Here is a 27475-nt window from a genome sequence, read left to right on the forward strand (position 1 = left end):
TGTTTCACATCAGGAAACGTTACTAGTGTTCTCAACATTCAAAAAATGGCAAAAAAAAAAAAAAAAAGAATGGCTTGGATGCATTTTGTTTTACTAGAGCTGAGGACACGGATGCTAATAAACCAAGTTTTTATGAAGGAACAGAACAGCAAGTAGGAAGACAAGAGCACAACTCCCTGATTTGGGAAATTGGAGCTACAGTGTCAACAAGGATTCATCCAAAGTAAGATGTTTTAGAATTGATTGCTGACCTTTAGTTTATATTTCCTGAGTTAGTTAATAGTTGTTTTGCTAATTTGTTAAAGTGATTTGGGAACTCGGGCAGAGGGGTGTTTTCCACTCAGTTTGGACATATGAAAGTTACTGAAAGGAGTCAGTAACAGGGAAAGTGAATGAGGCAAGAACTGCATGAACTGAGAATGATGAGAAGGGAGAGAGAATCACTTGGTTAAATGTGCATTTCTTCTGTTATATGAGCCTGTAGCCTGCTGCAGCCAGATTTCTGTAAGACAAAACAAATTAATCAATTTATCACAAATCAGGTCATTACTGACCAAATGTTTATGTTCAATAAACTACATTTAATTGTCTTATTTTTTTGATCAGCCTTTACTTTTATGAGATTTTCATGATCTACTCTTTGTAGGTTGGTTTTTCATCTATTTCATTTTGGGCTTTGGGCAAGACAATATCTCAATGGGGTAATGGTGTATATATGGGAATGAAGACCGCAGTCCCCGCTTCCAGAGTTTGGCAAGTAAATCTGCATGTTTCCCCAATTTGATCTCTGGAGAGCTGACGTGCGTCCAACCAGAGTACAGACTGAGGTTTTTAAACTGATGAATACAGGAAAAAAGATATCTATAGAGGATTGCATGATGTTCTTTTCCTGTGAAAGTAGCCAGGGAATAGGTACAGAAAGCAAAATAAATACAATTAAAATGCAAAGCAGGAGAGAGTGTCTTTGGTAGTTTGCAAGTAATATTGTAAAAAGAAGTAAGCTTCATAAATTGAAGAACAAGTCAGAGACTTCTTCAGATCTGCAGTAATAGAGTGGTGCAGGCATCAACAACCATCACCATGTATAATGACTCTTTGAAGAATCTTGGATAGTTTGAGTTACAACAGCAACAATTAAACAACAATAAAAGCTACAAGCCTGGGGTTTTAAAGTAGGACCTTTCTTTATTTATTTTAACTGCTAGTTTCTTTATTTGTGTACACAATAACAGTTTTTGAAGTCTCTTTTTGCACGTAAAGGGTCTGAAACCATTTATTTTTATCTGTTCAACAACAATAAATATTCTATTCTATTCTATTCTGCAGCATTTCTAACCAGTAAGTCTTTATTCATGTTTTGTTTTTCAAGTTTTGGTCAAAATATTAGAAAACAGTCATTATAAAATTACAAAAGTCAAAATAAACTACACAAAACCACTTTCAAGAAAGCTCCAAATGCTGGACAGCGGTATCAAATAAGAAATTAAAGCTGCAAGCAGCGTTGAGCTGCCCTCGCAGCTTAATGCTGCTCCGGCCTGTTTCGCAACCATGGTCATCCAGCCCCTGGCGAGCCCACCACTCCAGTCCGTGAGCAAGCCTCAACGTTACCTTTGGTCAGGCTGAGTTCTGCTCTGGAGAGAGGTGTTCAAAATTTGGCCGAAATCCGACATTCCTAATCGAAGCTGTGGTCATTTCCTGTTTGGTGTCCCACCGAGACTTTGCTTTCAGTGGGCGGGACTAAAAGGATGTCATCAATTAACCATACCAACACACTGAACAGTCATCCACAATAAAGAATGCAAAATAATTTTCTGCAGATCTAAAAATGAATCAGGGAGATATTTCTGTTTGAAATAATGGAGGGTTGCAGTTGAGTCAAATTCCAGTGTAATTCAACTGACCTCTTTGTTGGTTGACAAAGCTCATTAGTATCCAGTTTGGAGCAAATTGGATTATGCATGTGTTATTTAGAGCTTACCGCATGCAAATGGTGTGATAGGTCGCCACTCTGGCACACTCATACGATCCAGCCAACTGTCAATGTTCACTGTAGGATTGACCTTCTGTATCATCAGACACTGCTTGAAACTTGTGTGTGAGAGAGACACAAGTCACTTCCTTTTCTAAGTGGACAGGGCAAAGTGATGTCAGTAAATGAGCATGTGAATGTGTTGGAAGTTAATAAACTTTCATCTTTTATGGTGAGAAGTTAGACTTTTTTTTTTTGTTTCTTGTTTGTTTTTACCGTGTCCTGTCTAGCAGAGTAGCACTCAGAATTGTTTTCTGAGTGCCAAGAAAAAGCCCAACAGATTTACTTTCACAAGTGGAGCATTACAGCTAACACTTTAAAGCTCTGCTTGATATTCATAAAAAGAAACTTTATTAGAAACTGCTTTGGGATTATTTCAGTTGTTACGGACACGTAGAAAGAAATGAAAAGGAAAAAAAGGAGGAATGAAAGAGAGAAAGGGGGGCAAAAATGAAAAGGGTAGATCTGGAGACTAGAATGGAGGAAATAAAGAAGGATGAAGAAAATACAAGATAACACCCTGCTTGCTTCTACACCTGGAGAAACGTTCATATTACCAGCTTTTTTACCGAAAAGTGCACGGTACTTATGAATGCAAGATGTATTTATTGGTAAATGCGGCTCAATATAAAACATTTGCGTATCTGTTAACAGCTGAATCTAAACACCTGTGGGTCTGAGTGTGAGCACGCTTGTGTATACAAGATTTCTCCATAAATATATGCAATAGTGAGTGTGAGGAGCCACAGACCTGCCCCCTGGACCAGGGACAGATACGGAGGAGATCCAAGTCACATACATCCAAAGGCCCCCCAGAGCACAGGAACCCCAAGAAAACCACCGCCGGGACTACCGTAACCCCACCACAGAGGAGCAGGGGAGAATCCCAGGGAACCACCCAGCAGCCACAGTGCAGAAGCCCCAGGGAGCTGCAGATCCAGCCATGGACCCAGAGACCCGGGATATATCACTCCCCAAGCAGAGGCCCGACCGAGCCCAGGGGTCCAGGCCCCAGCAAGCAGCCACCGGAAGTAAGCCAGCACACACCAAAGCACCCAGCCCCGGATACTGAGAACCACAAGTACACCAGCGGGCAGAGACACCAACCACCGGCAGGTAGTGTGGCGTGAGGGAATAGGCCCCACATTTGATGGGGGGGCCTAAACTGATCCAGGAGAGAGAGCAGCCCAAGACCCAACCTGACACAAAAAACAGGCACACACAATCACAATCACACATTCCCACCCTTATGCGTAAACATAAAAACACTCACACCCACGCACCCAATGTAAAGACAAACAACAATGGACGTTATACACTCACTCACACTCCCCAGCGATACTCCCCAAGTGCCGATACCTCATAGGGACAACCCCAGCCCAGATCCCGGCCAGAAGGCACGCTCCCTCTCCCGGCCTCCGACCCCAGACGGCAAACAGCAAACAGGGGTGTGAAAAGACTCCAAGCCTACCTCCTACCTCTGCCCACTCAAATGTGGTGTTGATGCGTGTTGTTGTAGTGTGCATTTAAAAGACAAACGGGTGGGGAAGAAGGTCTGCCACCCCTAGACACGCAGACCAAATTTGAAGTCAATAGCTCAAGGAGCAGTCTGTCAAAGTTCGACATGTAAGAAATGTCAAAAATGACCCTTTGACCCAAAGGGCTGAATTCCAGTTGGTTTTAGGACATGCATCCGAGAGATTTTTTTTCTTGTTTCGGAAGGTTTTACCTATGTAGCAAATTTCAAATCTTTACAATAGACTAGTTGGTCTATCTCAGTTTATAGGGGCGCTGTAGAGCCGTTTGGTCACGCCCCTTAATTCAATCGATATACAAAACTTTCGCTAAGGGGACAATTTTGAGCAGTTTGGTGAGTTTTTGTATGTGTTAAGTCCTCCAAAGGCCACTTAATTTAAGAGAATAATAATAATAATAATAATAAATATTAGAATTACAAAAAAAGCATCTGCAGATCTTTCGTTGCTCAGGCTTAATAAGTAAAAAATTTACAAATTATCAAGTCAATAAGTTGAGTTATTTATTAAATAATTTTTGTTGATTATGCCCAATCATGAAATAACTATGATAAACAACGGCACAGAGACATTTAACACATAATCTATCGTTATAAATTAACCATAAAAAGAACAGAAATAAAAACGGTTTGTAATTTATCTGTTTATAAAATCGTGTTTTGTTCCTGGTTTTTCTGAAATTTCCAACTGCACTTGAAGTGGCCGTGAGACAGCATTGCTAATTGCCTTCAACGGAAACCAGTTGAGAAAGGGTAGTGAAGACAAGATGGCGGAGTGAGTGGGTTGCGCTTTGTACAAACGGTTGCGGTTCTTAAAGTTAGCCGAAAAAGCAGTTAAGGGCCTGTAGAACGACAAGCATTGTCATTGGGAGCGTCACCTTTAGCTCCCTGTGACAGAGGCTCGGGGTAGTATTCATTGTTACTGCTCGTTACAGCGTTAGCTTGATGCTAAAGTTAGGTGTGCCACCGTTAGCTTCTTGTTAAAGGCCTTCAGCTTTTGGGGATTTAGTTTTGGCTTTACACCCTCAGCTTGACACGCCATTTCTAGTGAAATTAAATGTTTTAGCCAATAACAAAGTCGGTAGCTTCAAAAGAATTCTGCTGAAAATTATCTTTTGGAAAAAATAGTTTGTGTATTGGTTTTTCCAGTAACACGACTTTATGTTCTACCGATAGCCGGGCTTGACTGACAAACACAGAGATCTAGAGCTTCTCAGTTTGTAGTTCTCAAGTTGATATTATGGCCAGCAGCAGTGGTTCTAAAGCCGAGTTTATAGTCGGTGGAAAGTACAAGCTCGTCCGAAAAATTGGATCGGGATCCTTCGGCGACATTTACTTGGCAATCAACATCACAAATGGAGAGGTAACAAGTTTTTCTCTGTTCTTGTTAGGGATTGGGAAGGTTCATGTGTGTTTCTCATTGTGAGAGGCAGATTGCAACACAGTTCTGTCTGTTGTAAGGTTTCACGTTATTCTGTTGGTATTTGTAGTCTCAGATGTGTGTGCTGCAGTGATAACAGAAATGCTGGTATGTTGTGTGTGATTCGTAGGAGGTAGCTGTAAAATTAGAATCCCAAAAAGCCAGACATCCACAGCTCCTATATGAAAGCAAGCTCTACAAGATCCTCCAAGGAGGAGTCGGGATTCCACACATCAGGTAACAATACCTTTTCTACCTTTGTTGGTTTCGTTAGTGTCGTATTTATACGGTTCCGTTTGTTTAGACGTCCAAGACGCCGAGTACCAATTGTGATTTCGCATACGTCTCGTTGGGATCAGGCTAAACCACTATGAATCTATTCTTCTGACAGCTGATTATTTTTACACAAACAAGCTTATTTTATTATGAAGCCTCTTCAGGCCGCATTCGGATCCAGGGCAGGGTAAAGCTATGTGATTGGAAATGGCCGCTCCTCTTTTGTTGTGCTACTTCCCAACATGTCTGTTAGAAAATGGCGGCGGAGTGTTCTGGGTATACAGAGTTCCTCATTGAAGCTAGTCGAACGACCAGGAGCTCGATTTCTGTCGCAACGTCAAAATTATGTTCTTCACAACGAGACGCACAATGTTATCACTACACCGTATATTTTGGAAAATATGTCAATTTTGTTGACGCTGCCATTGGGTGTGGGTGTGTAAATAAACGAAATAACTCAGAATTGCTGTAGGCATGGGTATTCTCATCCATTATCACTGTTAAGTACCATGCATTCAAACTCTGTAATACAGCGCTTCTCAACTCTGTCCTGGAAGTTTTTATGTGGTTCCCTGCTGCCACACACCTGACTTGGATGAATAAGTGAGTAATAAGCTTCTTTAGCTCTCATGAAGAAGATGTGATGCAATCATTTGAATCAGGTGTGCTGGAGCAGACACCTTTATAAAACATGAAAGCCATTGGAAGATCACTGCTGTCATATATTTGGTGACACTTGATTTACTGAAACATTTTTTTTAGAAGGTAAAGAGGTGGTGAAGTCAATCAGCAACTACAGCTAAGTTGTTTCATTGCTGAAACATCATGAACTCAATTAACAAACGTCACGCATACATTGCAAAATAGCAATAAATGTGTTTTTTGTCTTATCAGGTGGTATGGCCAGGAGAAAGACTACAACGTCCTAGTCATGGACTTGCTTGGACCCAGTTTGGAGGACCTATTTAACTTCTGCTCCCGACGATTTACCATGAAAACCGTCCTCATGCTGGCAGACCAAGTAAGGAAAATTGCACAAATTAAGGATAATATCAAAATCTGTACATTTGGGGGGGGGGGGTTCATGGCAATGTAGGAAGACACAACACTGAATTTGTTTTTTACTGCTGCTTGTAGATGGTAAATTTTATATTTGCAAAGAAACTGTCCTTTTTTTATAAAAGCTTCCTACAGAGACAGCAGTGATAATCTATTGCTGCATGGGGCCTGCAACTACAGCTTTTAATGTGATCACAAATGCAAGCTAAGCATTTCAAATAATTCCCAGAACAGCTTAACACAGTCTCAATAGTAACTAACCTGCACTCATTCAGAAGCCTGCACAGTCCTGTTACTTTACAAAACTGACGTCAAGACTTAAGTGTAAAGTCCAAACGTAAACCAACATAAATATCAGTTCAACAAAAAGGTTGGCTTGTATGTGGGAATAACAGTAGGCAGAGTGGCCTCTAAACTGTGCACAGAAGTGAAATGGATGGAGTGTATTTTTAATTAATTTTTTCTGGAGCTTCCCCTTAGAACTGTAAACTTTCCTTAGATCAGTTTGACGTATATTGTTCATGTGCAGTTAGAACATATGTATAATATAGGACAAAGAAAGTTTCTTGGAGATATGCCTAGTAAGAAGTTGCTTAATTTTGTATCCAACCTACCATTTTGAACCCTTATGCATGTTTTATTTTAACAAACAAACTTTGAAGGCTGTGTAGAATAAAAAGAAATCGAAGGTTTGAATTTTCACCAAAGGGTATTGCCATTGCCTGGTTTCAAAGTTTTACTTCTCATCAATAAGTACAAAATGACTATAACTGGCTCATAGAACATGAGCAGCAATTTGACATTAAAACCAGGGCATCCAAGCACAGCAGAGGTATTGCTTTGAATGCTGTTAAAGGTATTGCAAATTTTATGGTTGTGTAAAAAATAAGTTAAATAAAGTATACAATTTGTTTTTGTATGTGAAGAAAGTACTTCCTGTTGACCCTGACAATGTGTTCCATTAATCTCGGAAGTTGGAACTGGGAGGTCTGAGATTACGTAATCTCCTAGTTGTAGCATTCCAGTTTTCCTTCTTATTACTAGCAACTGTAACAGCAGTCTTACAATGACAATAACACTGTTCTATGTGGTATTTGAAGCATTCAAACAGTGTTAAAACTTCTCATCTTATAAACACTGAAAAGTAGTACGTGTACGACGGACTTAATGTTACATAAATAATGAAGAACTGCTAAATGCAGTCAAAGAACATTTTACTACTATTAATGCAAGTAGCAACCACCTTAAATGTGTAAGTCGGGTATGGTTGTGTTGTCCTGACTTTCCGACTTGTAATTCCAACTTTCGTGGGCATTCCAGTTGAAATTTCCTACTCTGAGATCAGAAATTCCAACTTCCAAGTACAAATGGACTGCACCAGGATACATATTCATGATTCATGTAATGTTTCTGACAGGTTTATGACTCCCTTATGGCAACCCTAAAAATAAAGTGTTCTTGTCATTTTAGTCTAGGGATTTTACAGCTTTAGGAGCTGTTTTTGTGAAGGCACACTAAGAGCAATAGGCAGGCAGTAAAGTGACTAGTTAAAAGCAGAGATGGATTGCTGAAATTGTCTACCAGGCCCATGGGCCTAAGAGCTCAGAGGGCCCTGAAGCCTGGGGCTCTGCCCAAAGAGTCTATTGTAGGCGCTCACATTGGGTTTGTCGATCTTCTGTCTGAAAGTTGTCCATTTTCATCCTCAACATTCATCAGAATCTGTCATTTAAGGGGCTACTTTTTAACATTTCCATCTGGGGAGGCTATTTATCAGACCCCTCCTTGATGAAAATGTGTGGATGACCTGGGTTAACATGAAAGGCTACATTAACATTTAAAGGGTTTAAATGTTAAAAGGGTTATGTTCATATAATATGCTTTGCATAAATCGCTGATAAGTGGGTACAGACGATGGTTGGATAGATTATACAACAATAGCTAAATCATGAGCTATCGGGTTTCAAATTGCACACTTGGATGGTGATTTTAATAGTTACCCATATTAATGTTCTGCATGTCTATATGTTTAAAGTAATGTGTATTTGTTCGGTACCCTTGTGTACCCTACCGAAAAGTTTCTGTACATTTACCTTCACATCTGTAGACGGGACCAATATTATTCAATCCTTAGAAAACAATTATTCAAAAGTGATCCACAACGAGATGTTTGATTGCCACTGAAAGTTTATCACATTTCAGTTCAGTTTATTTTAAAGTGTTGATATTTGTCATTTCAAGGTACATTACAAAACAAACAGATCCAATTTCTATATAGAAATATGAAGTTGATTTAATATATTCTTAAAGACATATTTGAGAAGACAGAACAGACACAAAAAAAACGCAAGCACTGGTCCATGAGAACTTTCTATGCTTAAGAAAAAGTAAAGGGTTACTGGCAGCAGTAGCCCTTGTTATTGGGTTCAGCTAATCAGTTAAGTTATGACACTACTAGCTCAGAACTGAACAATGAGCAACATATGGTTTTTGTTTTTTTCCCCAGATGATCAGCAGAATTGAGTATGTACACACAAAGAACTTCATCCATAGAGACATCAAACCGGATAACTTTCTCATGGGTATCGGCCGTCACTGTAACAAGGTAAGGTCTTTGCAGCTTCTATAAATAGTTTTGAATATTGCACAAAGAAGATGTGTAGATCTTGTGGCAAAAGGCTGTATGCAAACCGTTGTAACTATAATGTGGGCGGATAGCAATACAGAAACTGCATATGCTTTTATTAGCTTAATCCCACACTGGGGTCAGGCCAGTAAACCAGCCCAATTATGCCTCTTTTCCACTGGCTCGTTTTAGCCTGCGTTGCTCCACTCCACTCGGTTTCGCTCTACTCGGTACGATAAGTGTTGTTTCCAATGACCGGCCGACGGCTGAAGCTATGGTGCCTTAAGCCCCGCCTCCAGCCATGAGTGTAGAGCTGTGCTGCTATTAACTTGCTGCGTTACATTATCACATTAAAGTAATCTGGTGAAATGATGCAAAATAAATAGAAAACATAAATAAACTAAATACTAATAATGTTTGTATTAATATATATGTATATGCAAGAAAGTCCTATTTATGTTTTTTATGTCTAAAATGATCCACTTTGATAATTATCTGGAGCCCAGCCAGAGCTTATAAAATATGGCTCATGGGTTCTGATGTGAAGGGGTTGAAGCAGGAGAAGCAGAGAGGAGAGACGCTGCTGTCTGGATGGTGAAGCTCCAAAGTTTGACTGAAGAAGTTAACATTTTGGGCTTTTTATGAGTAGCCATGGTAATAACGAGGACAAGGACTTAAAAGCGCAAAACCGTGGACTTATGACCTTTTGAAGTTAGTTATCGGTTGGATCTTGCATATTCGTTCTCCTTAGATTCAGCGGGCTCGTCCTCCTGTTTGGTCCGATGCAGGCAGTCTGATTACGGGCGGCTGCTCTCTGCCTGCATGTAATTCAGAAAGGTGATGTGTTCTTTATCTTTTCTGTCAGCCTTCAGGCATGATTTCTGATCTGTAAATGGTAAAATTACATGTATGACCTGTTCCAACCACTGTGGTCCTTAATAGTATTGTAGTTGATCTTGAGTTTTATTAACTTGTCCCTGCACTGTCTCAATGAAAACCTTGTAATTTCCCCTCCTCCTCACGTCTCATGTAAGCCCGATTCAGCCCCGGTCGGACCTGGTCAGGACCAGGGACCAAAAAACTAGGTACTGGTATGGAAAAAAACTAATGGAAACGCTCGCAAAGTGAGCAGAGTAGGGCCAAATCAAGCCAGTGGAAAAGGGACATTGGTGATTAGAATGACCCCCTGAAAATAATTAGGGACTTGGTCTGCTTTGAAAAAGAAAATAGGGCTAAAATAGAAACATTTTGCTGTGTAATCAAAAATCCCCATGTAAAAGAATAACTCCGCTCCCAGACAAATTTTGAAAAATCCCAACAAAATGGGCAGTGCCAAGTGTGGGGATGAGTGGAAGAGGTTAAGCAGGGGTGTGGTCAGGAGGACAAGGGAAAGTGGCAGCTAGCTTAATTTCACATATTGAAACACAGAGTGAGCAGAACGATACTGATAGTTTAGCCATCCTTTGAAGCGGAGGTCTCCCCCTAATCACCGGAAGTTAAAGTGCTGTGAAATTTTCATGATAAATCCAATTGCATTTATGGAAAGAAAACATTGATCAAATATTTTAAAAAGTAAATTCACATTAAACTGTTGTTGAGATATATGGTCATAAATTTCACTAAAAAGGCATTTCCAGACTACTCCTTTGCAATTTTGATGCCCTCTTTTATGACTGCAGGGGAAGCCCTGCATGTAAACTGACTGCTGCTACAATGGCCAGCAACACAGACAGCAGCAAAGAATCTGATATTTCTTTAGATATACTTCAGTCACCATTGGAGAGAGACGCAGCAGAGTCGGAGGAAGAAAGTCTGCTTTCATCAGATGGCAGAGCATAAGTGCTATGATGCACGGACAGCCATCTAATTCGACCAGAGTCTGTTTTAGCCAGATGCTGAAGCTCAATATGTATGAATCTTAACGCGCCACCAGGAAACAGAACCAGCACAATATCTGGATTTTCAAAATAATTTACTAAAGACGGAATAGATCTCGCTATATTAATAAATACGCACATATATTTATATATACACGTGTATATATTAGCAACTAACATTAGATCAATTACCGGGTTAATTAAGGTATATAATTAAACAATAAATGCACCAAATCAAGCAACAAATATAGCTTCGCTGCACTTAGTGAACTCACCCATTGTAGAACAAAACACATTAAATATCTGGTTGGATAATACGAAAAATAAAGCAGTTTAATTGGTTTACCTTCCACAGAATGAGTTGTTTTGGACTTGCTGCCCTATTTATCACTGCTGTTTATTGCACGATCTGCGTATGGTTCTTGGAGCTCCTCCAGGCTTCAAAGTGGACCAGTCCAGGGCTGACGGTGAAAATCTGGGGTTACAGTATAAAAAAGGCACTGAGGCAACGAAGGCAGCATGGAGCAGTAGTTTAGTAGCAGCAGACACAAGGAAATGTGTGATTTCTTATTTTAATAATAATAATTTTGGATTCTTAATAATAAAATAATTTCAAATTTTTAATAATTAACAATAACTGCTGATATCTAAATGTAGTTTTGTGACAGGGATGTGTTCTTACCTGCTGAGCCTTGATCCGTTTAGCAACAGCAGCAACAACATTTTCTTTGGTGATCTTTTCCCATCAGATGCTGTGAACAGTGTAGCTATAGCATCTGCTTTCAACATTCTCCTTCGTCTGTCAGATATCCTGACCCCTGACATCTATTCTCTTGCGAATTCAGAGGTTTCTTGTTCGAAGCAGTTTGCCGAAAAGTCCTTCGATCACTGCTGGCTGTGTTTAGTGGGACCAGCCCATCTGTCTCTCAGTTTTCCAGCTCTGATCCTCTTCAATTCAGGAAAGTATTGCAGACTAACTGCTGCTGTCGTAGTGTTGCTGCCACCACCAGCAATGCACCGTTTTACCATATTAACGCTGTTTTTAACACACCTTGGCTTCTACCTGAACAGTTTCTCATTGCTCTCACATATTGAGTGACCAGAGACTTCCCCTTGGACATTTCTGAGCGACTTTGGACTTGCAAAATTTAACATCGAAATATTTATTATTTTGTTTCACTATTGTCTTTTATCACGTATTTAATCCTAAAATCAATGACTATATATCAATATATCAATGACTTCAATATTAAGATGTTTTCGTTCAGTTTCCGCGTTTGTGTGAAAGCGTGTCACAGGCACTTCAAGAGAATCTTTACAGAGCCCAGCGGGCCTGAGCCTTATCAGTTCTAGTCTGGTTTAAGGTGCGGAATCAGCGATGCTCAAAGCCAGCACTGCTTCGGCAATGGTAGAACAATTCCAACTCCTGTCTCATTATGGGGGTGTTTTGAAGTGAGATGGTTTCAAACCTGAACGCGGGGGCTGTGATGTAGACATGTATTTGGCTGTACTGTTTGAACCAATTGGAAAATTAACTGCAGTAACCACTATTTAACCCGAAGAGAGCAGCATTGACAGTTTTAGGACAAATATTGCAGAATTAAACAAGTTTACATGAAATAAAAAAAAAATAGCAAAGTAACATAAAGATGGCACACTAAAGGCACAGTTTATATACACTGCTCCAAAAAATAAAGGGAACACTCAAATAACACATCCTAGATCTGAATGAATGAAATATTCTCATTGAATACTTTGTTCTGTACAAAGTTGAATGTGCTGACAACAAAATCACACAAATTATCAATGGAAATCAAATTTATTAACCAATGGAGGGCGAGATTTGGAGTCACACACAAAATTAAAGTGGAAAAACACACTACAGGCTGATCCAACTTTGATGTAATGTCCTTAAAACAAGTCAAAATGAGGCTCAGTATTGTGTGTGGCCTCCACGTACCTGTATGACCTCCCTACAACGCCTGGAGATGCTCCTGATGAGACGGTGGATTGTCTCCTGAGGGATCTCCTCCCAGACCTGGACTAAAGCATCCGCCAACTCCTGGACAGTCTGTGGAGCAACGTGACGTTGGTGGATGGAGCGAGACATGATGTCCCAGATGTTCTCAATCAGATTCAGGTCTGGGGAACGGGCCAGTCCATAGCTTCAATGTCTTCATCTTGCAGGACCTGCTGACACACTCCAGCCACATGAGGTCTAGCATTGTCCTGCATTAGGAGGAACCCAGGGCCAACCGCACCAGCATATGGTCTCACAAGGGGTCTGAGGATCTCATCTCGGTCCTTAATGGCAGTCAGGTTACCTCTGGTGAGCACATTGAAAGAAATGCCACCCGACACCATTACTGACCCACTGCCAAACCAGTCATGCTGAAGGATGTTGCAGGCAGCAGATCTCTCTCCACGGTGTCTCCAGACTCTGTCACGTCTGTCACATGTGCTCAGTGTGAACCTGCTTTCATCTGTGAAGAGCACAGGGCGCCATTGGTGAATTTACCAATCCTGGTGTTCTCTGCCAATGCCAAGCGTCCTGCATGGTGTTGGGCTGTGAGCACAACCCCCATTTGTGGACGTGGGGCCCTCATACCATCCTCATGGAGTCATGGTTTCTAACCGTTTGTGCAGACACATGCACATTTGTGGCCTGCTGGAGGTCATTTTGCAGGGTTCTGGCAGTGCTCCTCCTGTTCCTCCTTGCACAAAGGCAGAGGAATCGGTCCTGCTGTTGGGTTGTTGCCCTCCTACGGCCTCCTCCACGTCTCCTGGTGTACTGGCCTGTCTCCTGGTAGCGCCTCCAGGCTCTGGACACTACACTGACAGACACAGCAAACCTTCTTGCCACAGCTCGCATTGATGTGCCATCCTGGATGAGCTGCACTACCTGAGCCACTTGTGTGGGTTGTAGAGTCCTTCTCATGCTACCACGAGTGTGAAAGCACCACCAACATTCAAAAGTGACCAAAACATCAGCCAGAAAGCATCGGTACTGAGAAGTGGTCTGTGGTCACCACCTGCAGAACCACTCCTTTATTGAGTCTTGCTAATCGCCAGAGATTTCCCCCTGTTGTCTATTCCATTTGTACAACAACATGTGAAATTGATTGTCAGTCAGTATTGCTTCCTAAGTGGACAGTTTGATTTCACAGAAGTTTGATTTACTTGGAGTTATATTGTTTTGTTTAAGTGTTCCCTTTATTTTTTGGAGCAGTGTATTTAATCTGCAAAAACGTTGATATGGGGTTTAGTTCCTCTTTAACAAATGTTGGCTAAATAAAAAGAAAGCAACCATGTTAAAACTTAAATTAAGATGACCGGAATCTTTATTATGTCATCAAACTTCCTTTCTTGTACAGGTCCTTCTCAAAATATTAGCATATTGGGATAAAGTTCATTATTTTCCATAATGTCATGATGAAAATTTAACATTCATATATTTTAGATTCATTGCACACTAACTGAAATATTTCAGGTCTTTTATTGTCTTAATACGGATGATTTTGTCATACAGCTCATGAAAACCCAAAATTCCTATCTCACAAAATTAGCATATCATTAAAAGTGTCTCTAAACGAGCTATGAACCTAATCATCTGAATCAACGAGTTAACTCTAAACACCTGCAAAAGATTCCTGAGGCCTTTAAAACTCCCAGCCTGGTTCATCACTCAAAACCCCAATCATGGGTAAGACTGCCGACCTGACTGCTGTCCAGAAGGCCACTATTGACACCCTCAAGCAAGAGGGTAAGACACAGAAAGAAATTTCTGAACAAATAGGCTGTTCCCAGAGTGCTGAATCAAGGCACCTCAGTGGGAAATCTGTGGGAAGGAAAAAGTGTGGCAGAAAACGCTGCACAACGAGAAGAGGTGACCAGACCCTGAGGAAGATTGTGGAGAAGGGCCGATTCCAGACCTTGGGGGACCTGCGGAAGCAGTGGACTGAGTCTGGAGTAGAAATATCCAGAGCCACCGTGCACAGGCGTGTGCAGGAAATGGGCTACAGGTGCCGCATTCCCCAGGTTAAGCCACTTTTGAACCAGAAACAGCGGCAGAAGCGCCTAAGCTGGGCTACAGAGAAGCAGCACTGGACTGGTTTCAGTTCTTACCAAGTGCTGGTTCTGTGAAAGAACTGCTTCGCTTTTCCATCACCGGGGAGCCAGGTCGGAGTATCATCACATTACATTAACTAAAGTAAATGTCCTGTTAATTTGTTGTTTGATTCTCCTGCTATTCTGTATTTTTGTAGCCACAAAAATAATATTTATTAGGGATGCTCCGATCTGGCTTTTTACTGCCGATCACCGATCACATGAATTGGCAGTATATTTTTTGATTTAGCTATCAGGGCTACTGGCTACATGATGTGGATAAACGGAACCATAGAATCACCTTAATTTAGATGAATAACGTGTTTTTACTTACTTTTTCAAAATAAAAAATACAAACAATTTGCAGGCACAATGCAGCAAATATTCAGTGAAAATGACGACTGTAAAACCTGCTATCATTTATGAAATCGTTAACAGAGTTAAATCATTAACCCTCTAGTGAAATAATGCAGGAAGTCAAATCTCACAACATTGCCTAAATCAAATTATGTGAAGTAAATAAGGAATTGTTAAAAGTCAATTGCAGGTTGCTTTCGAATAAACTGTCATAAGTTACTACATAAAATACCTGAGAGCATGAGTAAACTGTTGTGCATTGTCACAGAAAAAAACTAGGTGTTTACCTTTCTTATAATTTACAAAACAAATCAAGACAGTGGGTCTGTTATGAAATAAAATAACCCATTTGCTACTTAAACAACATTAACATGATCTTAAACATCTTGAAACAGAAAAACAGCACAAGTGATATTGAAGTGCATTTGCTTTGAAAAGGGCAAAAAATGTTGAGCAGCATTTTCACATGCTAAATGCCTATTACTTATTGGTAAGCATTGTGGGAAGATTCTTTTTAATAAAGAGAAGCATCTCAGCTTTTTCAGTCATGACTCTATTCTTGTGTTCGTCCACAATGTTGGATGCAGCTCACTCTCCACACTTGTGCAGGGTGCAGACAGGTAAGCTCTTGGTACTTCAGCAAGGTCTGGAAAACGTTCCTTATTGTCCAGTATTCCAATGATGATGCACTCTGAGAGATGGATGGCTCTGAGAGGTAGATTATCATCTCTGATGGTGTTGCACTGTCGGTGTGAGCCTGCTGCATGGTTTCTTCTGCCAGGATCTCACCGAATATTGAAGACCAACATCCTGGTTGTGGCACTTTCTCTGCTGGCTCCCCTGTGCTGTTTGCTTCAGGTTCTTGGTTTGGATCCCTCTGAGCGTCTTCTGTCATCAGACCAAGAAGCAGTGTGTTTTTTCAGGCCAGTTGAGAATAAAACAATGAACTATGTTGCTTTTATAACTTCTTTATGCTTTTTTATCCATCATTATTTGATGATTAGCTCATTTTGGGTCTATGACTGTTGCCAAACTGTAGAGGGGCTCTTCTTCAATGTCAGCAAATCTTGTGGTGACAGCTTCCAGCAATGTGTCCTTAGTTATCTTCACACCATGATCTGCTGCAGTCTCTTTGGTTAGAAGACGCTTTAAAACCATCACAGAGGGCAGGACATCAGCAGCAGATGCAGTTGATGAGCATATTTCATTAGTCAGCTCTTCAAAAGGTTCCAGCAGTGTTATGTGTTCAATCAATTCCCACTGAGAAGATGTGAAGGTTGCAGGTAGCTCAAAGTCAGCTGTGTTAAAGCCCAATATTCTTTTTTTTGCTCAAGGAGACTGTGCAGCATATTCCACCTAGTGCTGACATCTTGTTGCAGTCTTTTGGAGGGCTGGCCAAGTTGTTTCTGTACACTCTGACGTCTTGCATATGCAAATGGGGAGTGCCTGAAGTGCCCCACAATGTATCTTGCTTTGGCAATAATTTCACTTATACTGCACTGTGACAGCACTGCCTCATGGATGGCCAGCTGCAGGGTGTGTGCCATATACCCAAACTTGGTAAACCAGCATCTGTCGTAGCCATGTCGTAGCACCATGTCTCTGGCATTATCTCTCAGTATCACGTGTCTTGTCTTTTGGAATTTTGCCATGTTTGAAACATTTTCTCAAATGTGGCAGCTAAAGCTGCGGCAGCATGGGAACCAGAAAACTCCTGGGCATGCAGAACAGCTTTATGAAGTTGAAAATCTGAATCAATCCAGTGAGCTGTTAAACTTAGCATTGACACAGGACTGACGTCCGAGCTTCATATATCACTCCTGAAACTTAAAGAGGATGAGATGCCTTCTTTAAGGAGATGTTTGGTGCTTCGTATATATGTTGCTTCTTTTTGCAGAGGTTTTTTTTGCAATCTCAAACTGTATCTTGATAAGCATAAAGTGTGAAATATGATTTATTTTCCCCTTCTCCTACCTAATGTGGTCTCTTTTCTTATCTACCTAAATGTGTGATTTCATTACTTTTCATAGATTTTCAGATTTCTCATAAGGATTACCAGCGAAAGCCAAATATTATTAGTATTTGAAAATTTGGACTAAAGCTGTTTTTACACCAATGACCAGAGAATTTTAGATGTCTTAAAAGGATTGTATTACAACAATTTCATACCAGTGACAGCTAAACGTTATTAGCATTAAAAAAGTTTGGACTAAAACTGTTTTATACCAGTGACCCAGCTTATTTGAATGATGGGACCACACTGCCTCATACCAGCGACCTCCAGGATTAATATTATTATTTTTCTTCTAGCACAGGATGAATTCCTTATCACAGAGGACTTAATGATCTAATTACCTTTATTAAAAAGATTGGATTAGAACCAGCTCTTACCAGTAAACTCCCAAGGATTATTAGTGTCATTTGATTTGTTTTTCTGTGTTTGATTTTCTGTATCATTGTAATGTTTTTCCTCATGTACAGTGCCTTGTTGCTGAAAAGCGCTACATAAATAAACTTGACTTGAGAGTACACTGTCTGGTGGAGCTTGGGCAGGGCTACATCTGTGAAGTACTTACGTCCTGGTAGCACGTAGTGGGGCTCCAAGTGTGAGAGCAGTCGGAGGAACCCAGTGTCTTCCACCACTGGGAAAGGCTGGTCATCTAGCCCGATGATTTCAGTTATTGTTCCGGTTATTTCCTTAGCCTTCTGACTGTCACACTCATACAGGCGAGTGTTGGCAATGGTGGGCTGCATTAACTGCCGTCTGACTGCTCCGGTTGTCTTCTTTTCATTCTCTGCAGTGAGCCTCGAAAACTCACTGTCGTATTAAATTTGTTGTGTTGAAGCATTTTGAGGTGCTTCCCCCTCGAGGTATTTTACCGTTGCATGTGTTGACATTCGTTGCATGTCTTTACATCACTCTCAGAGACAGTATAAAAGTTCCATATAGCTGACATGTCTGTTTAGGTTTTGCCGCCGCGCAAAATCAGTATCTGCGCAGTGTGAAGGACATGGGGAGCTGCAGCTACACTACACTGCAAAGCATGAGGTACATGAGATCGGGTTTTGTGATCGGCAATGAACGATATTGATCGGCACACGCCGATCACATACTTTTTAACGGAAATGGGCAGATAATGATCGGTGGCTGATCAATCGGAACACAACTAATATTTATCATAGTATGTGTGCAAACAGATGTTGTAATACACCACCTTTTTTGAACACTTCAGTCCTCATCAGCTAATCATTGGTTTTGATCTATCTAAGAAAGTAACTGGATGACAGGAACTAAACACAGCTTTAGAGCAAGATTTATTAACAGCATTTGGAAATATTAAACAGCTGAGAGTTTTAAAAAGCTAAGTCATTGATAGTGTTTGATTATGGCGAAAATAAATCAGCTGTAAGTAGAGATGGGTCCTTTTACCTTTGAGACAATAAGGTACCGATGCCCTATACCTGGGAATCAGTATCTGTACTCAACGGTATCAGCTTTCGGTACTTTTGTGTGTGTTTATGTGGTAATAAATGTTAATTTGTTTAATAATAAAATCTCAATTTTTCAATTTAACATTTATTGCCCAATATATAAACTTTAAATGTATCAAAACAACATACGGCTGTTTGAATTGTAACATCTCAGTTGTTTCAAACATTTCTTCTCCCATGTGGCTGGCTGCAGACGACGAGTCGCTAATGAATGTAGGCGTGCTAATGGTGCCGAATGCAGGAGTTGAAGCCGTAGATCTGAGGCTGACGAAAATAGTGCACTCTAGCCTTGAGAAAAATCTGGTGCTTAACCAGGTGCGTCCTCAGATTAGAAGTGCTGCCTTTGCACTTTGCGTCACAAATATTGCAGCAAGCGTAATCTGCATCTCATTTTGAAAGTGGAGCCACACTTTCGAGCACCTTCAATGAGAAATGCTTGCTTTGACTGTACCAACAACTACCGATGCTGTGCAATGCTGTGTTCATGTCCGGCATGTATGTATGTGTGTATAGATATACAAGCATGTGTGTATATATGTGTGTATGTATATATGTATATGTATATAAGAGTGTGAAGGTTCAATTAGCAGGGTAAGAGCACAGTTTTGCTCAAAATATTGAAATGAACACAACATTATGGGTGACATACCAGAGTTTAAAAGAGGACAAATTGTTGGTGCACATCTTGCTGGCACATCTGTGACCAAGACAGCAGGTCTTTGTGATGTATCAAGAGCCACGGTATCCAGGGTAATGTCAGCATACCACCAAGAAAGACTAACCACATCCAACAGAATTAACTGTGGACGCAAGAGGAAGCTGTCTGAAAGGGATGTTCGGGTGCTAACCCGGATTGTATCCAAAAAACATAAAACCACGGCTGCCCAAATTGCGGCAGAATTAAATGTGCACCTCAACTCTCCTGTTTCCTCCAGAACTGTCCGTCGGGAGCTCCACAGGGTCAATATACACGGCCGGGCTGCTAAAGTCAAACCTTTGGTCACTCGTGCCAATGCCAAACGTCGGTTTCAATGGTGCAAGGAGCGCAAATCTTGCGCTGTGGACAATGTGAAACATGTATTGTTCTCTGATGAGTCCACCTTTACTGTTTTCCTCACATCCGGTAGAGTTACGGTGTGGAGAAGCACCAAAGAAGCGTACCACCCAGACTGTTGCATGCCCAGAGTGAAGGATGGGGGTGGATCAGTGATGGTTTGGGCTGCCATATCATGGCATTCCCTTGGCCCAATACTTGTGCTAGATGGGCGCGTCACTGCCAAGGACTACCGAACCATTCTTGAGGACCATGTGCATCCAATGGTTCAAACATTGCATCCTGAAGGCATTGCCGTGTATCAGGATGACAATGCACCAATACACACAGCAAGACTTGTGAAAGATTGGTTTGATGAACATGAAAGTGAAGTTGAACATCTCCCATGGCCTGCACAGTCACCAGATCTAAATATTATTGAGCCACTTTGGGGTGTTTTGGAGGAGCGAGTCAGGAAACGTTTTCCTCCACCAGTATCACGTAGTGACCTGGTCACTATCCTGCAAGAAGAATGGCTTAAAATCCCTCTGACCACTGTGCAGGACTTGTATATGTCATTCCCAAGACGAATAGATGCTGTATTGGCCGCAAAAGGAGGCCCTACACCATACTAATAAATTATTGTGGTCTAAAACCAGGTGTTTCAGCTTCATTGTCCAACCCCTGTATATATACATATATACATATATACATACAGTATGTATGTATGTATGTATGTATATATATATATACTTCTCCGCACACTCTTGGCATTCTGTTGATGAGCTTCAAGAGGTAGTCACCTGAAATAGTTTTCCAACAGTCTTGAAGGAGTTCCTAGAGATGTTTAGCACTTGTTGGCCCTTTTGCCTTCACTCTGCGGTCCAGGTCAACCCAAACCATCTCGATTGGGTTCAGGTCCGGTGACTGTGGAGGCCAGGTCATCTGGCGCAACACCCCATCACTCTCCTTCTTGGTCAAATAGCCCTTACACAGTCTGGAGGTGTGTTTGGGGTCATTGTCCTGTTGGAAAAATAAATGATGGTCCAACTAAACGCAAACCTGATGGAATAGCATGCCGCTGCAAGATGCTGTGGTAGCCATGCTGGTTCAATTTTGAATAAATCCCCAACAGTGTCACCAACAAAGCACCCCCACACCATCACACCTCCTCCTCCATGCTTCACGGTGGGAACCAGGCATGTAGAGTCCATCCGTTCACCTCTTCTGTGCCGCACAAAGACACGGTGGTTGGAACCAAAGATCTCAAACTTGGACTCATCAGACCAAAGCACAGATTTCCACTGGTCTAATGTCCATTCCTTGTGTTCTTTAGCCCAAACAAGTCTCTTCTGCTTGTTGCCTGTAATCAGCAGTGGTTTCCTAGCAGCTATTTTACCATGAAGGCCTGATTCACACAGTCTCCTCTTAACAGTTGTTCTAGAGATGTGTCTGCTGCTAGAACTCTGTGTGGCATTAACCTGTTCTCTAATCTGAGCTGCTGTTAACCTGCGTATTCTGAGGCTGGTGACTTGGATGAACTTATTGTCCGCAGCATAGGTGACTCTTGGTCTTCCTTTCCTGGGGCGGTCCTCATGTGAGCCAGTTTCTTTGTAGCGCTTGATGGTTTTTGCGACTGCAGTTGGGGACACTTTCAAAGTTTTCCCAACTGACTGACCATCATTTCTTAGTAATGATGGCCACTTGTTTTTCTTAGCTGCTTTTTTCTTGCCATAATACAAATTCTAACAGTCTATTCAGTAGGACTATCAGCTGTGTACCGTATCCACCTCCTGCACAACACAACTGATGGTCCCAACCCCATTTATAAGGCTTGAAATCCCACTTATTAAACCTGACAGGGCACACCTGTGAAGTGAAAACCATTTCAGGTGACTACCTCTTGAAGCTCATCAACAGAATGCCAAGAGTGTGCGGAGCAGTAATCAAAGCAAAAGGTGGCTACTTTGAAGAACCTAGAATATAAGACATATTTTCAGTTGTTTCACACTTTTTTGTTCAGTATATAATTCCACGTGTGTTAATTCATAGTTTTGATGCCTTCAGTATGAAGCTACAATATTCATAGTCATAAAAATAAAGACAACTCTTTGAATGAGAAGGTGTGTCCAAACCTTTGGTGTGTTCTGTATATGTGTATATATGTATGTGTGTGTATATGAATCGAACCCACAACCTCTGTTGAATGCACCTCTCCGCTTTTCTCCATGTTAGTTAATTGAAAAATCTGAGAAATCTCAGCAGAATTGATTTATATGTACCTAAAAAGAGACAGATGACTAGTTTGTTCTTGATTAAAGTTGGAACTTGATGCTGCTGCCGTTTCTCAAGTTAAATGCCTCCCGCTGAAAAAATGTCCCAATTTGTCATGAGTGAGCGCAGGGAAAATCATACTCTTCAAACTGCTCTGTTATCTGTATATAGTTTATTAACATATGTTCATACTAACATTGCTTTGTTTTTTTTTAATAATTTTTTTAAATCATAAATTAACCACCAAATGTTTTAACATGTCTGCCTGCTGGACTTAGTCATCTTTGTTTTATAGACCATTTAGTGTAAAGTGGATTTAAGACAGCCAATTCTTGAACAGAGATTATCTAATGACAAAATGTTTCATTCATCTGTTGATATGGCTGAGAAATTGTAAAGCGTATATATTTAAACAATCACCACCCTTCATTGTGATTTGTTATCTTCTTTTAGGTCCACCTCCACACAGTGTTTCCCAAATATAACCATCAGTACCTGGTGAATGGCCTTTGTTTATAAGTTTGTGAGCATAATGGAGTTTTTGTAATGTGATAGGGGAATGTAAAGTTTTAATATTCTCTGATTAGAGAACTGGATGGCGAATATTCTGAAAAATGGAAAGCATTCAGAAGAATGTAGATAAGTAAAATGTTTTATAGGTGTTGGTAATCTCAGAATGTAAGGTTTAATAATTGTTTATTCATGCCTAAAATAGCTTGTATGTTACAGTTGTTTTTCTGCCCTTTAAGCATCATTGCATAACGTTGCTTGGCTTGCTGCTCTGAGTAATAGTTTTGTTAAGTCACATCATCAAGGATTCCTCTCTCTGTTTGATTAAAGTTTTTAGTTTCAAAAGTTTTAATTTGAGTTTTATAAAATAATCATTCAAGTAGTTGGTTCTAGATGGACAAACCTTATCAGTTTATTATTTTACTTGGTACCCCTACACATAGCTCATTCTAAAATGGCCAAACTCTAACACTCAGTAGTTTATTCTTACCTCCCTTGTGCTTGAGACGACATCTGTTGTGAATTGGTGCTATATAAATAAAACTGAATTGAAATTGAATTGAATTATGATCGGTAGACTTTTTAGGAATATATTAATAGAGCATTATGAACCAGTTTAGTATAAATGAAGTTCCAATCTTTTATCCAAATACAAAAATTTGGCTTAACACTCCAAAAGACATCAATCCAATTCAGTTTGTTTTGTGAAGATATGATGTAACTTGTGTGTTTGCTATGGAGGGATGAGACCGATCCATGTTTATCCCAAAAAGTATTCACATTAGATCCAATGCTGGATGCATAACCACAAGCAACTCTTTTATCAGTAGTGGAAAAAAGCTTCTCTTCTAGCCATACATATAAAGCAACACAAACGTTTTCTTTGTGATGTTGATCTGCAAGACATTTGACCCCACGTTGGTTACTGATCTGTGTGTGTCTAAGAATGTATGTTTGAGCACATCTGGGTGAATGTGGTTCCAGTGTAAGTTGCTATGAATGTTTAGTATAACTAAAGTGCAAAATACATTCAGTCCAATTACCGTTTGAAGGTAAAATGTAGCCCTCTAATGCTGTTAAATTAGTCATATTGTTTTGCTGAAAAACTAATTCAGGGTGTCAGCTTTATCTGTCAGAGTTATGGATTTATGGGTTGGTTATTGTGTAGCACCCATTCTCCTTGAAAGCAAACGCCTGTGACATTCACCAGGAGAGGTTTATCAACAATGATCCTGTGCCAGTTCCCCTTTTCTACACAAGAAAATATTGTTAAACCTAGTTTAATATGGGTGCAACATGTAGTGGCTAATCACCAATGCACATTTTACTGTATCAAACATTTTAACCCTAAATTGGCTTAACAAACAGAATAAGCCAACAAAAAAAAGTTAATTCACCTCGCATTAAATTTAAAAGAACACGTGGAGAGAGTAAATTGCTAGACTCTGGGCACATCTACGTTTCTGTATAAATGGCAGGTGGTGACTGATACTTCATTGGTTGTAGGATCTGTGCTCATAGAGTAAGTGGAATTCTGGAGCAGGGATTCTTGGGTTCTAACTTAAACGGGGAATGACACGACATCTTTCCTAGTCTCTCTTTATCTTTAAAGATGGAAGGGTGTAGTTAACCTTTTGAGTCTTTTGAAAAATATTTTTTTAATATCTTAAGTATTTCAGCGCTGTTGCACCCAAATTAAATTTTAAATCTTTTGTGACTCCAAAGTTAAAAATCATCTGCTGAAATGCTTAGCTTATATCCTTTATGGTTGTATAATTTAGCTTTCCCCAAAAAGAAAACTTTTATTTGATGATTATATTTTAGTCAAGTCAATCAGGTTTATTTATAGAGTGCCAATTGAGCTGGCTGTAAGTACAGCAAGAACATACAACTCCTCAAAACACTATAACAATTAAGCGATACCTTGATAAACCAAGCAGATATTTCAGGTGTACACAGCTACATTCTCGACCTTAAAGCTTTGTGAAAGTTTATTTTGTGTCCCAGAATGTGTAATATATCAAAGGTTGCTCAGTTTGTACTGCTCTCCTCTCATCTGCCATTGCCACTTATGTTTCATACGCACTTCAACCTGCAATGAATCATGGGATAGGGTGGGACATAACACAGCCATAACACAGCCACAGTTATGATGCTCACCAGGCAATTGAGGCTATATTGCCCTTAGTGAACTGCATGTGATATATAGTGCTTATCACTGAGACTGAAAAATTTAGACACTCAGCAGCATTTATTTTTTAAACAACACAGTAACACTGTTCTACGCGGTATTTCGTACATATAAACAGCCCGTCTTACAAACACTGAAAAGTAGTATGTCTATAACTGACTATATGTGGCATAAATAATAAAGAACTACTAAAAAACAGTCACGGTAAGAAAGTTTTACTACTATTGATGTGAGTAGCAACCATCTTGCGGAAGTCTGCTATGGTCGTGTTGCCTTTGTGACTTGTAATTCCGACTTTTGCGGGCATTCCAGCTGAAATTTCCTACTCGGAAGGTCGGAAGTTCCGATTTTCAAGTACAAATGGAACACAACATTTGACCTGGAGAGTGGTGGGGTGTGATGTGCCTCAATAGCATTTATAGAGACTGCACCAAAACAAGTTGCTCTCAGGCGCTTCTCAGAAGCGGGGTAAAAGAGGGGCCTGTCAGAGCTACAATAACAAGGAATTCAGGCCAAAGCATTGCAGTTCCACTTTATATAGACCACAACTGAATGATTTAAGTGTGAAAAGGAAGAATTTAAAAGCATGGTATGCCCCCCTTTAAACCCAACAGGAAGTCTGCAATTTTGGATCAAAGTTGCGAAGTTTGATGATTTTACACATGTTGCATTTTAATGAGCTATTCCGATCGATTTTGATGTTTCTGCTTCAAACTTACTTTGTGTACTTCTAAGGCATGAGAGATTAAAGTTATCCAAAAAGCAGTTTTCGCAGATAATATGGGCATGGCTGGATCTGAAAGTGTGACTTCTTGCCATTAAAAGAAAATTGCATTAACTCTCAAAGAAAATGTCTTTGCCACACCTAAATAAACGTGAATTCATGTTACCCTGGTCCTGAACAAAAAATATAGGAAATAATCAGAAAATGACCCACCCTCCCACACCCAACGTGTTGCTCGTGTGGGATTCCACATTTTGTCCAGTCTTCTTTAAATTCACCAGAACTGTTGATCATACTTCTGAACAAATTTCCATGCATGTTATGTAGCCTGAGAAAAATGAATACAGGTCCTTCTCAAAATATTAGCATATTGTGATAAAGTTCATTATTTTCCATAATGTCATGATGAAAATTTTACATTCATATATTTTAGATTCAATGCACACTAACTGAAATATTTCAGGTCTTTTATTGTCTTAATACAGTTGATTTTGGCATACAGCTCATGAAAACCCAAAATTCCTATCTCACAAAATTAGCATATCATTAAAAGGGTCTCTAAACGAGCTATGAACCTAATCATCTGAATCAACGAGTTAACTCTAAACACCTGCAAAAGATTCCTGAGGCCTTTAAAACTCCCAGCCTGGTTCATCACTCAAAACCCCAATCATGGGTAAGACTGCCGACCTGACTGCTGTCCAGAAGGCCACTATTGACACCCTCAAGCACGAGGGTAAGACACAGAAAGAAATTTCGGAACGAATAGGCTGTTCCCAGAGTGCTGTATCAAGGCACCTCTGTGGGAAGGAAAAAGTGTGGCAGAAAACGCTGCACAACGAGAAGAGGTGACCAGACCCTAAGGAAGATTGTGGAGAAGGGCCGATTCCAGACCTTGGGGGACCTGCGGAAGCAGTGGACTGAGTCTGGAGTAGAAACATCCAGAGCCACCGTGCACAAGCGTGTGCAGGAAATGGGCTACAGGTGCCGCATTCCCCAGGTCAAGCCACTTTTGAACCAGAAAAAGCGGCATAAGCGCCTGACCTGGGCTACAGAGAAGCAGCACTGGACTGTTGCTCAGTGGTCCAAAGTACTTTTTTCGGATGAAAGTAAATTCTGCATGTCATTCGGAAATCAAGGTGCCAGAGTCTGGAGGAAGACTGGGGAGAAGGAAATGCCAAAATGCCAGAAGTCCAGTGTCAAGTACCCACAGTCAGTGATGGTCTGGGGTGCCGTGTCAGCTGCTGGTGTTGGTCCACTCTGTTTTATCAAGGGCAGGGTCAATGCAGCTAGCTATCAGGAGATTTTGGAGCACTTCATGCTTCCATCTGCTGAAAAGCTTTATGGAGATGAAGATTTAATTTTTCAGCACGACCTGGCACCTGCTCACAGTGCCAAAACCACTGGTAAATGGTTTACTGACCATGGTATCACTGTGCTCAATTGGCCTGCCAACTCTCCTGACCTGAACCCCATAGAGAATCTGGGATATTGTGAAGAGAACGTTGAGAGACTCAAGACCCAACACTCTGGATGAGCTAAAGGCCACTATCGAAGCATCCTGGGCCTCCATAAGACCTCAGCAGTGCCACAGGCTGATTGCCTCCATGCCACGCCGCATTGAAGCAGCCATTTCTGCAAAAGGATTCCCGACCAAGTATTGAGTGCATAACTGTACATGATTATTTGAAGGTTGACGTTTTTTGTATTAAAAACACTTTTCTTTTATTGGTTGGATGAAATATGCTAATTTTGTGAGATAGGAATTTTGGGTTTTCATGAGCTGTATGCCAAAATCATCCGTATTAAGACAATAAAAGACCTGAAATATTTCAGTTAGTGTGCAATGAATCTAAAATATATGAATGTTAAATTTTCATCATGACATTATGGAAAATAATGAACTTTATCACAATATGCTAATATTTTGAGAAGGACCTGTACACAGTACCTCTGAGAGGATTACCAA

The 27475-nt window shown here is 40.5% G+C and overlaps 1 protein-coding gene across 4 annotated transcripts in view; it reads left to right on the forward strand.

Annotated features, from left to right (window-relative positions):
- The first annotated feature begins 4297 nt into the window (after window positions 1-4297).
- csnk1a1 (casein kinase 1, alpha 1) overlaps window positions 4298-27475 on the forward strand; it is an 88387-nt gene continuing 65209 nt past the window's right edge. For 3 of the 4 annotated variants that reach the window (XM_047352699.1, XM_047352701.1, XM_047352700.1), the window contains exons 1-4: window positions 4298-4926; window positions 5114-5220; window positions 6154-6280; window positions 8822-8920. In XM_047352699.1, coding sequence (XP_047208655.1) covers window positions 4804-4926; window positions 5114-5220; window positions 6154-6280; window positions 8822-8920 — 456 coding nt within the window. In that variant the 5' untranslated portion in view covers window positions 4298-4803. The remainder of the gene's footprint in view (window positions 4927-5113; window positions 5221-6153; window positions 6281-8821; window positions 8921-27475) is intronic. The other variant, XM_047352702.1, reaches the window with a different exon arrangement.

Source organism: Girardinichthys multiradiatus, chromosome 23 (assembly GCF_021462225.1).
Source record: "Girardinichthys multiradiatus isolate DD_20200921_A chromosome 23, DD_fGirMul_XY1, whole genome shotgun sequence".
NCBI lineage: Eukaryota > Metazoa > Chordata > Actinopteri > Cyprinodontiformes > Goodeidae > Girardinichthys > Girardinichthys multiradiatus.